The 13,828-nt window shown below is 38.8% G+C and overlaps 1 protein-coding gene across 6 annotated transcripts in view; it reads left to right on the top strand.

Moving 5' to 3' along the window:
- ANKRD44 (ankyrin repeat domain 44) overlaps nucleotides 1–13,526 on the top strand; it is a 343,478-nt gene extending 329,952 nt beyond the window's left edge. For 3 of the 6 annotated variants that reach the window (XM_047773133.1, XM_047773139.1, XM_047773134.1), the window contains exons 23-28: nucleotides 1,231–1,314; nucleotides 2,605–2,750; nucleotides 3,229–3,311; nucleotides 5,255–5,337; nucleotides 6,830–6,921; nucleotides 9,236–13,526. In XM_047773133.1, the coding sequence (XP_047629089.1) occupies nucleotides 1,231–1,314; nucleotides 2,605–2,750; nucleotides 3,229–3,311; nucleotides 5,255–5,337; nucleotides 6,830–6,921; nucleotides 9,236–9,483 (736 nt within the window). In that variant the 3' untranslated portion in view covers nucleotides 9,484–13,526. The remainder of the gene's footprint in view (nucleotides 1–1,230; nucleotides 1,315–2,604; nucleotides 2,751–3,228; nucleotides 3,312–5,254; nucleotides 5,338–6,829; nucleotides 6,922–9,235) is intronic. The other 3 variants (XR_007134051.1, XM_047773138.1, XM_047773137.1) reach the window with 3 other exon arrangements.
- Nucleotides 13,527–13,828: the final 302 nt, after the last annotated feature.

The raw sequence follows: 13,828 nt of genomic DNA, 5'->3' as shown, positions 1-13,828 counted from the left end.
ATGGCCATTGTAATTATGGGTTGTCTTTGTAAGATTTTGCCATTTCTATTTATATTTTTAGTGCCCAGGACCATAGTTCTTAGAAAAGGTGTCCCAGAAGGTAGAATGCTCAATTTTTTGAACCCCAAGAATTTGATTTTTTTAGCTAACCCTAAGTTTCTTGGAACCAATTTAATACTTAAGAGATACGCTGCCGAGTTGGGGATTTTGTGGTCTTTTACAACATACTTCATTGCAAAGAAATTTTCTTGAGGTTGTTGGGTGACCTAGCATCAATCTAAATCACTCCATGCCCAACTTAGCCTAGCACTGGAGTCTTAGATTTAGGGGTGAGCACTCTAACAGCTTTTCAGTGCTGGATCCATGCCCACCAATTTTGTGGCTTTGCTTTCTAAGATTCTCATTAACAATAGATCTGTTGCTCTTTTCACAAGATTTATTTCTGTATAGTGGCAGATGCCCTAATCGTTTTTAATGGTCCAACTTGTACCCATCTAGATTTTGACGTGCCACTGCCCAGAACACTGTGAATCTCTTGTCTTCATTTACTCCCTGTGTCCTCCAATAGTTTATGCTGTGGACTTACCTTCATGTCTGTTTTGGTCCTTTGGCAGCTGCCACCTGCTCTGAACTCCCAATGTAATTGTTCCATAACCTTTCTGGGAACTTTAATAAGCACCTTCCTTTACAAATTTTTGGATAAAGTTTGCCAGGATTAGAGAGCTTCACACAAGGGAGTGGAGCTCAGATCCAAGAGTGATTTACCCATGGCCCTTGGTAATGATGAGAGAACAGTGAACTCAAAGGGATGCCCCTTGCCTGTGCATCTTATCCTGCAAGCAATTAGTAGTCCACTTTGAATCCCATCCTCATTGCAAAATTGTTGAGGAGATTAAAGAAGACAAGTTAGGTCATAGAAAGGGTTTTTTTATTCTTTCCTTTTTTCTCATATAGCCTAGGTGATACACAGTTTATTTAACACTTCATGAAGCAAGCAGTTCTCAGAACTCTTGAGAGCGGAGAGTGGCTACTTCATGAAGTGTTAAAGTTTATTTTTATGACTTAAATTGTCTTCTTTAATCATAAATTAAACCTATACTACAGATATTCACATCGGATTTTTTTAAGTGTCAGGTTTTTAAAAATACAGTGCAGAGGAAGATGGAGTCGGAGGGGATATATAATTTTTTAGAAAGCAAGATTTTAAAATTCGAAATCTTTTCATTTTAGAATAAATGATCACGAGAATTGTGCATCATTGCTACTCGGGGCCATAGATTCCAATATTGTCAATTGTAGAGATGACAAAGGCAGGTAAGTGATCCTAAGATGGCATTCCTTTTGTCTTATTTTTTTTTCTTTGCTTTTTTTTAATTTTAGGGCTACACCCACAGCATATGGAGGTTCCCAGGCTAGGGGTCCAATTGGAGCTACAGCTGCTGGCCTATGCTACAGCCACAGCAACGCCAGATCCAAGCTGCATCTGCAACCTACACCACAGCTCACAGCAACGCCAGATCCTTAACCCACTGAGCAAGGCCAGGGATCGAACCCGTGTCCTCATGGATGCTAGTCAGATTCCTTTCCACTGAGCCATGATGGGAATTCCCCTTTTGTCTTATGAGTCTTAGTCTCTGCTTTGTGGTTACAGAGTACACACATCTATGTTTTCCATTGGAAAAGTAATATGCAAGCATGGTTTTTAAAAATTAAGTGTAATAAAGGATATATAATTAAAGGAAAATGCCCTTATAGCCCAGAAGCCCCCACCTCTTCCACAGAGAAAGCCACTTTGAAACTGTTCTTCCCAAATTTTTATATTCTCCCAACTATTTTCTATATAGCTACAAAAATATGTAAAAAATATATGCTTATACTTTTTATGCAAATGAGAACATTCAATAGGAATGCTCTGTTTTTAGTGTATCTTGGAGATCTTCCCATATTAGAGCATATATAGTTAATATATTCCTTGTAAAGCTGCATATTATCCCATTGACTGGATTTGCTAAAATTTAGTCAGCCTGCCCTCCTTTGAGGAATATTTGGGTTGTTTCAATATTTTTTCATTCTAAAGAGTGGTGTGGTGAATAGTCTGGCACATGTGTCTATTCACGTGACCAAGTGTATATAGAAGATAAAGTCCTTTAAGAGGAATTTCTTGATTAAAAGGTCATAGTGTTTAATTTTGATAAATCATGCATGCCAAATTTTCCTCCCAGAGAAATCAACTATTCACATTAGATTATATAGGCTTTTTTTTTTAAATAGTCAATTATCTTCAAATTTAAGGCTTAATTTTGAAAGTGTGTTTATCAAAGATGAGAGAGAAGTCACTGGAACTGAGGATTAAAAGATCACTAAAGATGCTAATTTTATTATCAGAGCCATTACATACTCCCCCCAAATCTAGGCGGTGCCATTCACGTAGATGACTCTTCAGTGTCTACTACAAATGGCCTTCGAGGGAACCTAATCACCGTCTCTGTAAACTGATAAATTTTAAGTCCCTAAGATGACACCATGCACATGTCTCAGGCATATATAGAAAGAGAGGGTTAAACTTACAGGAAGCAAAAAACCGTACTTGTTTTAAATCATTAGGACACCGCTTCATGCAGCAGCATTTGCTGATCACGTGGAGTGCTTGCAGCTTCTTCTGAGACACAACGCTCAAGTGAACGCAGCAGACAATTCAGGGAAAACAGCACTAATGATGGCCGCTGAGAATGGGCAGGCGGGAGCTGTGGGTACGTACTTGACCTGTGGACTTTGAGTTTCTGCCTATCCAAAGCCAAAGGAACATAAAATCCAGAAATGGGTCATCCTCTTGGTATATACATGTGCGAAGAGACCAAACCTTGTTTACACTACCTGATCTACTTGTTCATGGTCTTCAATCCCCTATTATTTGCTTATCTGTGGACCTTGTCAAAGTGAGCCAACCTTTCTACCATGAAATCTGTCAATGTGTAGAACCCAAATAAAATAACAGAATCATTTCACCTAGAAATAACAAAACTGTAAAGACAATTAAAATGAACGCTTGTGGACCTTGGATTTGAATAGACTAACCATGGCAACAAATCGCTCCTTTTTTTCTTTAAAAATATTAACTATGATTATGTGAGCGGTGCAAACGTAAATGTGTTATTGTTTTGATTGTAACTTCAACATGCATATAGTTGACGTGTAGTCTAAGTAACTTTCTTTTGGCTTTTTCTGTAGATATTTTGGTGAACAGTGCCCAGGCTGACCTGACTGTAAAGGATAAGGACTTGAACACGCCCTTACATTTGGCTAGTAGTAAAGTATGTGCATGAATTTGAAACACGATCACTTAGTATAATAATAGTAACCCTTAAATCTATTTCAGAAGTGTACATCATGGCTCTGAGTTAAGATGTATGTTTTCCCAGGATGTTGTCACTCTCAGTAGGATCTAAGGTGGGGAGTAAAGGGCAGACCCACACGGGGGTTGATGAGAATATGTTTTTCATGGCATTTGCCGTTTGCATTCTTGCCAGTCTGGCTTGATGCTGCCACAGTATCTGTCTTCATGGTTGTGGTACCACATTTGGGTTTTAAACACGGATTAGGACCTTAATTATATGGTTTCTAAAATAAAAGCAGCGCCACATGTTTTCATTTTGTTCCTCTTGAAGACATAATAACACAGCCAAAAAATACTCTTATGAGACAAATAAATGTGTTTGTATGTTTCTGTTCTCTCTTCTTTTTTCCGAGACATATGTCAATGCAAAGAATGTGGTTTTGTTTTGTTTTTAATAGCATTATGTTCACATGTAGCTCAAGGCTCCTGCTTCTGTAAATGATAAATGATATATATAATAGTGGGATCATAGAGTTTGATAACTTGCTTTTGTTACTGAATCATATATTATGAATATGTTTCCTTTAAACACCACATATTATAGTGTTTTAGAGGATGTGTGATATTTTACCTTAGGGATGGGTGCCATCCTGTATTCAGCCCATTTTCTATTGTTAGACATTTACTTGTTTTTCAAATATATGGTACCATAAGTAGTGCTAATTGTAGATATAATAATTTAAATACATTCCTAAGTGTGAAATGATTGAGTCTGAGGCTACGAACCATTTATACTCCACCAGCAGTACCTCAGAATGAAAACTCCACGGATACTTCTAAAATGATATTTAGGTGTCTCCCTTTTAAGGCCTTATTATATGATGCCATTTGACCCCAGCGGTGGTGGTTTGTTTTGATGCAGTTATAGTATTAAAGGTTTTATCTACATCCGGTGGTACCAGAAGTCTCAGCTGTTTCTTTCATTAGTTGCATTTTCTTTCTTCAGGCTCTGAGAAGCCTATAGAAACCACAAAAGGTGCTGGAGTCGTTCATGATCATTTCAAGGTGTAGTGTTTTCACGAATATGAGTACAGTGCCTTTCAAAAGTTATTGTGCAAATGAATTCCCCTGAGGATCTGGTTGGAATGCAGATTCTGATTTAGTAGGTTTGGAATGAGGCGTGAGAGACAGCGTTTCTAAAGGTGTTGCTGATGCCACTGGTCTGTAGGTCACATATTGAGGATCAAGTGTTTAGGAAGCTGTGACCCCTTAACAGGGCACGAGGCCCAGAATCCTGAGGGTCTCTGACTCACCGGTTGATTGTTTAAAATTCTCAACCATCAAATGTCATGAGACACAGACATGTCTTCTCCTAGATGAGAACGAAAAGAATGACCTCTCCTGAAAAAGATTTTCTCCATAATATAAGGCAGCTAGTGATGATGAATGATACACATAATAGAGGCGATGGGAATTCCAAGGATAGATGGATCCCTGAGGTGCTATTTGAAGGCTTGAGGAAGGAGATGGGACTTGACTTGTGTTTAAAAGAAGTGTTGAAGAATTTAAAGGATGTCCTAATTCCCTTCTCTGTTTACCTGCGGACCTGGCTGAACTAGTGTCTACTTCAGCTCTCTGGACATTAATTCTAAAAGTTCTTGTAGTAATGTTAACATTTTAGATCAGATTTATACTAATCCAGTCCTAATAAACATTATTCAGAATCTTTGAGAATCTAGGGCCCTTTTAACTATTTGCTTTTAAAAGAAAAAAAAAAAAAGCTCTTTCCAGTGTTTTTAAGTAGGCTGTTAAGTGTTAAAATTAAGCATTCATTTTTAAATGTAAAGCATAATGAAGTGATCTTTCTGGAACTTTTCTGTGTCTCTGGCCCATGTTTCTTTTCCTTTTTTTCTTCATTAGGGTCATGAAAAATGTGCCTTGTTAATACTTGACAAGATACAAGACGAGAGCCTTATTAATGCAAAAAACAATGCACTGCAGACGTAAGTGTCACTATTAAAGTTTGACTGAGTCCCAGATTCATAGCCATTTATTCAGCAAATAATGAAAATTTGTATATGTCAGGCTAGAGCTGGGGGACGCAGTGGTGAAAGACACAGACCTGGCTTTTCCTTTATGAAGCTTACAGCCACATATCTACAAATGTGACCAAGCTAGACATTTTTTTCTTTTTCTTTTTTTTTTCTTTTTTGGCTTTTTAGGGCCACCTCCAATGCCATGGAGGTTCCCAGGCTGGGAGTCTAATTGAAGCTGTAGCCGCCGGCCTACACCAGAGCCACAGCAACACGGGATTCGAGCCGTGTCTGCAACCTACACCACAGCTCATTGCAACGCCAGATCCTTAACCCACTGAGCAAGGCCAGGGATCGAACCTGCAACCTCATGGTTCCCCCTAGTCGGATTCATTTCCACTGCGCCATGATGGAAGCTCCCAGACATTTTTAGTTAGAACCAACCTTCCTTTTTTTTCTTTTCTTTTTTCTTTTTTGTCTGCACCTGCAGCACATGGATGTTCCCAAGCCACAGCTGCAACCTGCACCACAATTGCAGCAATGTCAGATCCTTAACTTGCTGCACCACAGTGGAAACTCCAGTTAGAACCTTTCTTTTGATATGCCTTCATAAAACTTTGTGAGGTCTGTGTTTTTCCTTGCTTATATTATCTATGGTAATATTAAAAAAAATAGTGGACTTTAGAAAATCTCATGAGCTGCCATGTGTTTGAGGAAACTATTTGTTTAAATGTGTTAGCATTATGTATTCTTACTGGAAAACAAGTTTTATAAATCAGGTTCTCAAAATACATTTGAAGCATTTCTAAGCTTTTTGTCTTAATTATATTTTAATATAATTCAGTGTAACCTTCAGTGTGAAAAACCTAAAAGCTGTTTCATTTTCTGTTTTAGGAAATTGCCTCTGCATTTATTTTAAGGGCAAAGGAATATTAGGATTTTTTTTTCCATTAAGGTTATTAAGCAGCACCTAGAAGTTTGTACTGGGTTTATTATTTTTTTAAGGTATTCTCAATTCAGTATCCTTTAGTGTATTTAGTAATAACAAGGAGGTTTAAGATTATGTATACAGGTGATAGTAATCAGTCATATCAATGAACCATGTAAAACAGTGATTCAAATGCTGGAGTAGAAAGCAAGGGGCAAAGAACCTTCTAGAAAACACATCAGAGCTTGGGTTCTTCCTCTGGCTTCCTATGTACTGCCACTAAGCTTATTGGAGGTGTAGACTATTTGTGATGTCTGTAGGGAAATTTGGGCCAATGTTGAGAGAACAGTTGGATCATTAGCACCTGTAAATGGTCTGGTGAACAAATATCTTTTTTTGGAAACAGTACAAATATCTATGGACTATTTATGGATTCTCAAGTACTTTTTTCCTTTTAGCCCCGCAGACTACCCAAATGCCACGTTCTTATGCAAACGTGTATCACTGCTGACACTCAGTATTGTCTTTTTTCAGACCCCTCCACGTTGCTGCACGCAATGGCTTGAAGGTGGTCGTTGAGGAGCTATTGGCCAAAGGGGCTTGTGTACTTGCTGTAGATGAAAATGGTAAGTGGAAAAAGTAAGCCCTTACTGCAGTACCATCCACCTGCTGTGAAGCCAGAGGAAAATGAGAAAGTCAGGAGCTAGTTGAAAAGGCAGTAAGAAGTCTCTCCCCCCTTGGAAGCTCCCTGTGTGTGAGCAATCAAACAAAACAATGTGTCCTGTCTGTCTTTGTAAAACACATGGTCTACCTCTAGCCCACCAGTGCCTTCCATTTGCATGTACTGTCAGCAGCCGGTCTCAAACCCCTTAGTGTGGTGGTTAACGGTATTTCTGACACACTTAAAAACTTTCACCTTGGCATCTGAACGAAATTCTAACTGTGTGTGCTGAAGCATTAGGGATCACACATGTCATGAGTGCATGCTCCAGGGCTCAGATTAAAACAAAAGCTTTGTATTTCAGTTCATTCTGAGATCAAGCCTGCTGTTATTTTTTTAAAGATCAGATCAGAACTCATTTCCAGTGTGTATATTTAGGGAACACTGGATACAATTTAAAAATTGCCATCTAGGCTTGAAAGCTTCTTCTGACCTGTATCACGTTCCTTTTCTAAACGAACTAACTCTTAACAGAAGCTTTCTACTCTGCTTCCTAAGAATTTTGAAAGCTGATGAGTTCTAGAATTGTATTGGACTACCATGCCTTTTAACCTTGGGGAGCAAAAGAGGAACTTCTGGATATTTATGAATTATATAATTTTTTTAACATGGCATTAATTGTGGCATTTAAAGTATATAAAATATATTAACATAACTCAACTGCTTATTACAGGTATTGGAATTAGCAGCTCATGTCTATTTCTCAGAAGTAAGCAGCCATATGACATTAGCTAACTCCTCTTAGTTTTGGTTTTGTAGCCCTGTTATCCTAGCATGTACCCTGCTCTGTCCCAAACTGACTCATATAGGAGGTGCAGAAATTCTCTCTTACTCCATCTTTTTGGTCTTCCTGCCTCCCCTTCTTATCACCACTATATTTTTTATACACATTCGGCTTGGCATGAAGAGGCCCGCATTTGTCTCCAAAATGACCAAAGAGACCAGAATAAATTAGCTTTGCCCTTTTCCCGTATAAGTCTGCTGCATCTGAGGCTTTTCCAGCCCACGGCACTTTAGGAATAAGAGCCCTGCAGCCTGGGTCAGAGCTTAGCTCATCCGGAAGGCCAAGGAGCATTTGGGACAATTTTGTACAGCTTGCAATCTTAAGTGTTTATCACAGACCTCTATAGAGTGGAATGTTAAGCTATCTGTCCTTCCTTGTTTGTTTTCCTACCAGAGAGAGGAACCACCTGTTAAGGGGGAAGGAGGGGCAGAAATCAGTTCAAATGCTAATAGACAATACAACAAAAAATTAAGTTTTATTGAGCCAGTGCCTCTGAATAATTGAGCGAGTGGTAGGAACTTTCACCAGCAGAAAGGGCAGGCTGACCCTTTCTAGCCAATGGAATAAAGGTTGAATAGGATAGATTGGTTCAAAGACTTTATCTACCTCCCCACCACACCAGCATCATGCACTGAGATGATTTTCTCTTCTGGACTGGGCCCATCAAGTCCAAATGGTAGAGGGTGACACGACTCGATGGCAATCAGCCGTTTCCCCACATCTTTTACCTTTAGGATTTGGGACTTTGGCTGATGGGGTTGCTATTTTTTTAAATTCCATTTAAGTTTCTTTTAAATGATAGCACAATCACAACCATTGCTTTCCCATGTCTGATCTGCTCAGATGATTCCATTTCTTTAGAACCAGTTGCCTGGTGTGTGCTTCATATAAAATGCATATAACGTGACCAAACGGTGTTACCGACTCCCACAGACATCTGGATCTCAGTATCCTTTCTAACCTGATACACGAATACCTACAGTGGAAAGTCGTTGTTCTCAGAATGAGAGTGCCTGGCCCCCGCCCGAGGCACGTGGTGTGTGCGTGTGCTCTCGAGGGAGAACGTCTTTTTTGATTGTCCTGTGGCTGTTCTTTGTGGAATTGTGCCCTACCCCCGCCCCCTCGTGTTTCTGTTCACTAGATGAAGACTGGAATTCTGCCTAACTTCAGATAATACAGTGCTTGTTGTTGTCATGTAAGCCGGGGGCGGGGGAGAACCAAACCAACCCCCACCCCCGATCCAATGTCTCCCCCTCCCGGTCCCCTCCAGCCTCGCCCCAAGCATGACTTGTGGGAAGTTAACTCCTCTTGCCTGGCATGATTGCTAACTTGACATACATCTCCACGTGTGATATCGTTTGAGATGTACTGCGGGATGCTCACACCGCACTGGACTGCCCAGACTAACCACTGCCTTGTCTGCATTTACGCCCAGGTCATACCCCGGCCCTGGCTTGTGCTCCTAACAAAGAGGTGGCTGACTGCCTGGCCCTCATTCTGGCTACCATGATGACTTTTTCTCCTTCCAGCACAATGACGGCTGTCAACTTCGTTTGTTTTAAAAAAGACAGTTTGAGCAGGACGACCCTCTCCAACCTGGGTAGCATGGTTAGCCTGTGCAGTAACAACGTAGGCTCGGAGGATGGGTACAATGAAAATGATTCTGATTCGGAAACATTCTGACTTTGGACTGTAGCAGCTTTTCCTTGATCACCCATGTTGGAGCAAGGGAAAGAAGTTCGAATTCCAGGTTAATGTTGTGTTCCAGTATTATTATGGGCCCAAGCTTCCAGAAGCCAGTAGAGAAGGAATTCATCAAACCGAGGGAAGGCAGCTAGGCTGTAGGGCAAAGCACCCACCCAGATGGGCCTCAATTTTGATTTGTTTCATGTTTTCCTTAGATCCAAGATACTTCTATGGAAAGTCTACCTCTCATTTTAAGTAAGGAATGAAAAATGCATTTAATTCTTTTTCTTTGAGGATCATGCAATTATTGAGAGGGAGCTGTTCTCTGTAAAGCTGTTTTTTTTGTTTGTTTTTTTCATGTACTTACTCAACCGTGAGTTCTCAGAAGTATATCATTGTGACATTCATGACCCCAAGGAGGGGAAGGAAGGGGTGGATAGGAAATGCCTCAAACCTCTTCTCACTTTGATGTTTACCTCCTCACTAGAAGCCAAAGGTAGAGGTGTTCATCTTCAGAAATAATGCCTGTAATAATCTTTTCAAGGGAGTCCAATTATTCATATTCTCTCGACAGTAAGCCCTTAAATATCCAGAACTTCTTTTTGAGGATTTTTGTGACAGTTGCCAGAGGAAGGGAAAAATTCATTGAAAACCAAACTCGCTTTCTTCATTTAACACAAACACCGCACCCAGTGCTCCCCGTAACAAGCCTGCGACTAATTTTAACCTGATTCATTGAGTCCCAATCTCTTTAGTAACATTTCAGGAGAAAAGTGTATTAAACCAAAACCTTGAGACATATGCAGATGTAATATGAAACCACCCTTTGTACATCAAAATACTAGTTTCATAAAAGCCTAAGAACCATCAGTGTTGTTCCTCAAGAGTAAAATGTGAAATGAGCTCCCCAGTCAAGGTCATGACCAATGAGTGGAAATGTGACGACCAAAGGGAACAAAGAAAGTGAAAACATGGGGTAGACATGGGTGATATGGAAATTAAAACCAGTTAAAGTTGCTTGAGGATGAAATCACCATAGTGAATACTGTGCTCCCTCTGCCAAAGCTTCTAGGTCAAATGGACCCCGTTTCGCACCTGGATTAGCTGTACAAAAAGAAGAATGAGACTCTTTAAATTATGCACTTAAACACGCACACATATGTGTATGTGTATATATGTCTGTAGTTCATCAGCCAGCTATACATGAGGACCAAAATGCTTCAATCTAAAATGGAAGATTTAAATTGTTTTCCTTCAAAATGAAAATGAGAACTGAAATAGCTTTTCTATGGAGTTAAAAATGTAATCTTTTTGTGTAACAGTCTTTGTTGTGTTTTATATTTCTTACGACACAGATTTCTAGTTGATGGCTTAACATTTGTTAACTGGTAATGTGTTGACCATGGCTTATTTTTTGCCAAACTAGAGAAAATGTTCCTATACTTTTGATGTAAATGTGTTTATATTTATTTGAAACAAACAAATGCCCGAGGAAACATCCATTGTTTATTCTCTGTTTTAACTGCTATGTGTCTTACTTGGAATAATGACAAAGCCGGAAAATACAAATACTGCTGGCTTGCAGTCCTGGGGCCAAGCCCAGCATTTCCATTGCTAAGGTTTCCATCCGACCCTCAGGCTCTTCCACGTCGGTTGGAAAGGGTTACAACATCCAGTTCTCAACCCCAGCGTGCAACCAGCTCAGAGCTTAGAAGACACTGCAGTCCTTAAGCTCGTCTGCAAAATGAAAATGGAAGTGTGTAGTGAATCATATGCACCAAGGTGGGCCAAAGAAAGATGCAGAAATTATCCTGAATATGCTGAAAATCTCACATGGTCCCAGTAACCTAACAGGAAACTGTGTCAGTGAGTGGGTGCATGTACCAAGAAGAGAAATAAAAAATCACCAGCTCAAGTGCTATTTTCCGCTTGAGGAAAAGACAGGAAAGAAACATGTTGTATTAGGGTAGTCCTCTCTGACGTTTTAACATCTTATTATCAGTTCCCTTTCCATCTTGGAAATTTCTACTTGATAACGTATGTGAGATAGTTTAAAAACAGTGTTCTATCGTATCTGGATCAAATGCAGATACTGTATTATATATTTCATCTAACTGTAAAAGACTTCAGTCTTACTCTGTAATATTCTGGATTTAATTAAAAACTCACATTGGGTTCTTCACAAATGAGAACTTGTTCAAAGAACTTGTAAGAACTGGTATGAATTTCACTGAAAATTTTTGACACCACCACCATTGCTTTTTTTAATTCTCGGTTTTGTGTTCCCCTCCTTCCTGCATCCCTGTTGTTTGTTTTGAGAAGATGAGTATTTTAAAAAGTAGATAAATTGCTAATAAGCAATAATGACCTCATCTTTACCAAAACCCTGGAAATATGGGAGATCTAACGCTGAAGAAGCATGATATACTGCGGTGTCTTTTTCTAGAAGTGAGTGGAAGTCTTGCTCAGTTGGAATTTCCAGCAGGAAATGCGATGCCTGCTTTAATGGGGAAGCAGCATTAACATTTTTCCTGTAGAGTAGCACAGAGAACAAGAAACATTGCAGCAGAGCAGTGACAGCCATGCAAGATTATCTCCATGGAGCTGCGTTCTGACTTCCCCCGGCTCTTTCCCTGATAGGAAGAAGGAGGACAAAGGAACGAAATGAAATCATGCTATGAATTGTGCATTGAATCAGTTCTTTATCCCCCACTCTATTTCTCCCTTTTCCCAAGACCAAATTTTTTACCTTGAACAAGTGACTTTAAAAACTCTGAGTTTTGTGTTTTTCATATACATCTCTTAGTAATACAACTAGATTTGTCGCATACCTTTCTAAGAAAAAAACAGAAAACATTGCGCTTTTAATTGAGTCCTGGTTGTTGAGTGCTTTTCTAAATGTGTTGGTTTGGGGACTGTATTTTAACCACAGTCACAGGGATCATGTTTCATCACCCTTTCCTATTTGCCATGTCTGCCTATCCTTGGTAAATACATTACTGTCTCCAAATTGCCTAAAATCTGCTCTGATTCTACAGTAAATAGCTCAGGGGATTTCTATTTATCACTACTAAAAGGGCACCATAGTATGTTTTGGTACTTTAGGCAGTAACTAGCTGCTTGGTTTATTATTTTATTCTTAAATTAGAGCAAGAACATCAAATGGATTTGCTGCACTAGTAGTAATTCTTCGTACTGTTGAGCAACTAGGTTTGCTTATCTGTTGTGTTGGTTGAAGAACTCATCCCTTTTTTTGTCTTGTAATATGAAGTTAGAGTGCCTTTTTATATTTGTATATTCTGAAAATGTTCTGTGAAATGTTTTGTATTTTTCATTTGAGTGTTCTCAGAGCAATATAATAAGTGAGTTTTCATTTCAGCCTTTCTTTGAATGTATAAAGTGTCTTTTTCCCCTTTCCCCTCTTACCTGCTTTGAAATGAAAATGAAGATGCTGAAGTTTTCTATAGGAATTATGTTTGATTTTGCAGTACTAAAATGCTTTCTTCTTACGAAACTGTAAACCATAGGTCAGTGTTATAGGGGAAAAGCGTTTTAAGATAGTGACAATCTGAGTGTGTGTATAAAGTGTAACTCTATGCGTTTCTTATGCAGTGATCTAAAAACTCAATGCAAATATCTTTTGTTTGGTAGTTTTGTCTATATATTTTATGCTTTAGCATGTGCAATATATCTTTGCAAAGCGCGATGATACAAATCTGGTGCCAGTGTTATATTTTGCATAAAATATTTGTAACAGCATAAAATATTGTTTGATAATTTCAGTGGGATTTTGTCTGTAATGTTTTCTTATGTAAATTGGAATTGAATGATTCTGGTAAATGTCATGACTGTAAAAATGAGGAAATGACTTTTAGTTCAGTGAATGACTTTGAACCAGTCTGAATCTTCTCAAGCACAGTTTAATACTTTTTCAACTACTGAATGCTAATAATGTAATGAAGTACTTAACTGTAATATACTATGGAAATGCATTCAGATGGTTATTTTTACAAATAAAAGCGGTACAAATATTGTTGCAATTTGTGTTTTCTTTAATTTTTCCAATTTATGCTAACTTTACCAATTATTCTGCTAACTTAAATCTTCATCCCCAGCCAAAGCCAGATTAACCTAAAAATTTTTTTTAAACTATCGAGACAGAAGTGTATCTCCATATTTTTATTTCTGTTTAAATCATCAGAATTAGAGCAAAATATTTCAAAAGGTGTTCTATGTTTATTTATTTATGCCTCCAAATTTTCCCGTAAAGAATTTAAACTGGCTTGGGGAGTTCCTGCTGTGGTCCAGTGGGTTAAGAATTCAACTGCAGGTCCTACTGTAT

This window comes from Phacochoerus africanus, chromosome 3, assembly GCF_016906955.1.
Source record: "Phacochoerus africanus isolate WHEZ1 chromosome 3, ROS_Pafr_v1, whole genome shotgun sequence".
In the NCBI taxonomy this organism is placed as follows: domain Eukaryota; kingdom Metazoa; phylum Chordata; class Mammalia; order Artiodactyla; family Suidae; genus Phacochoerus; species Phacochoerus africanus.
This window is presented reverse-complemented; position numbering and strand designations above follow the sequence as displayed.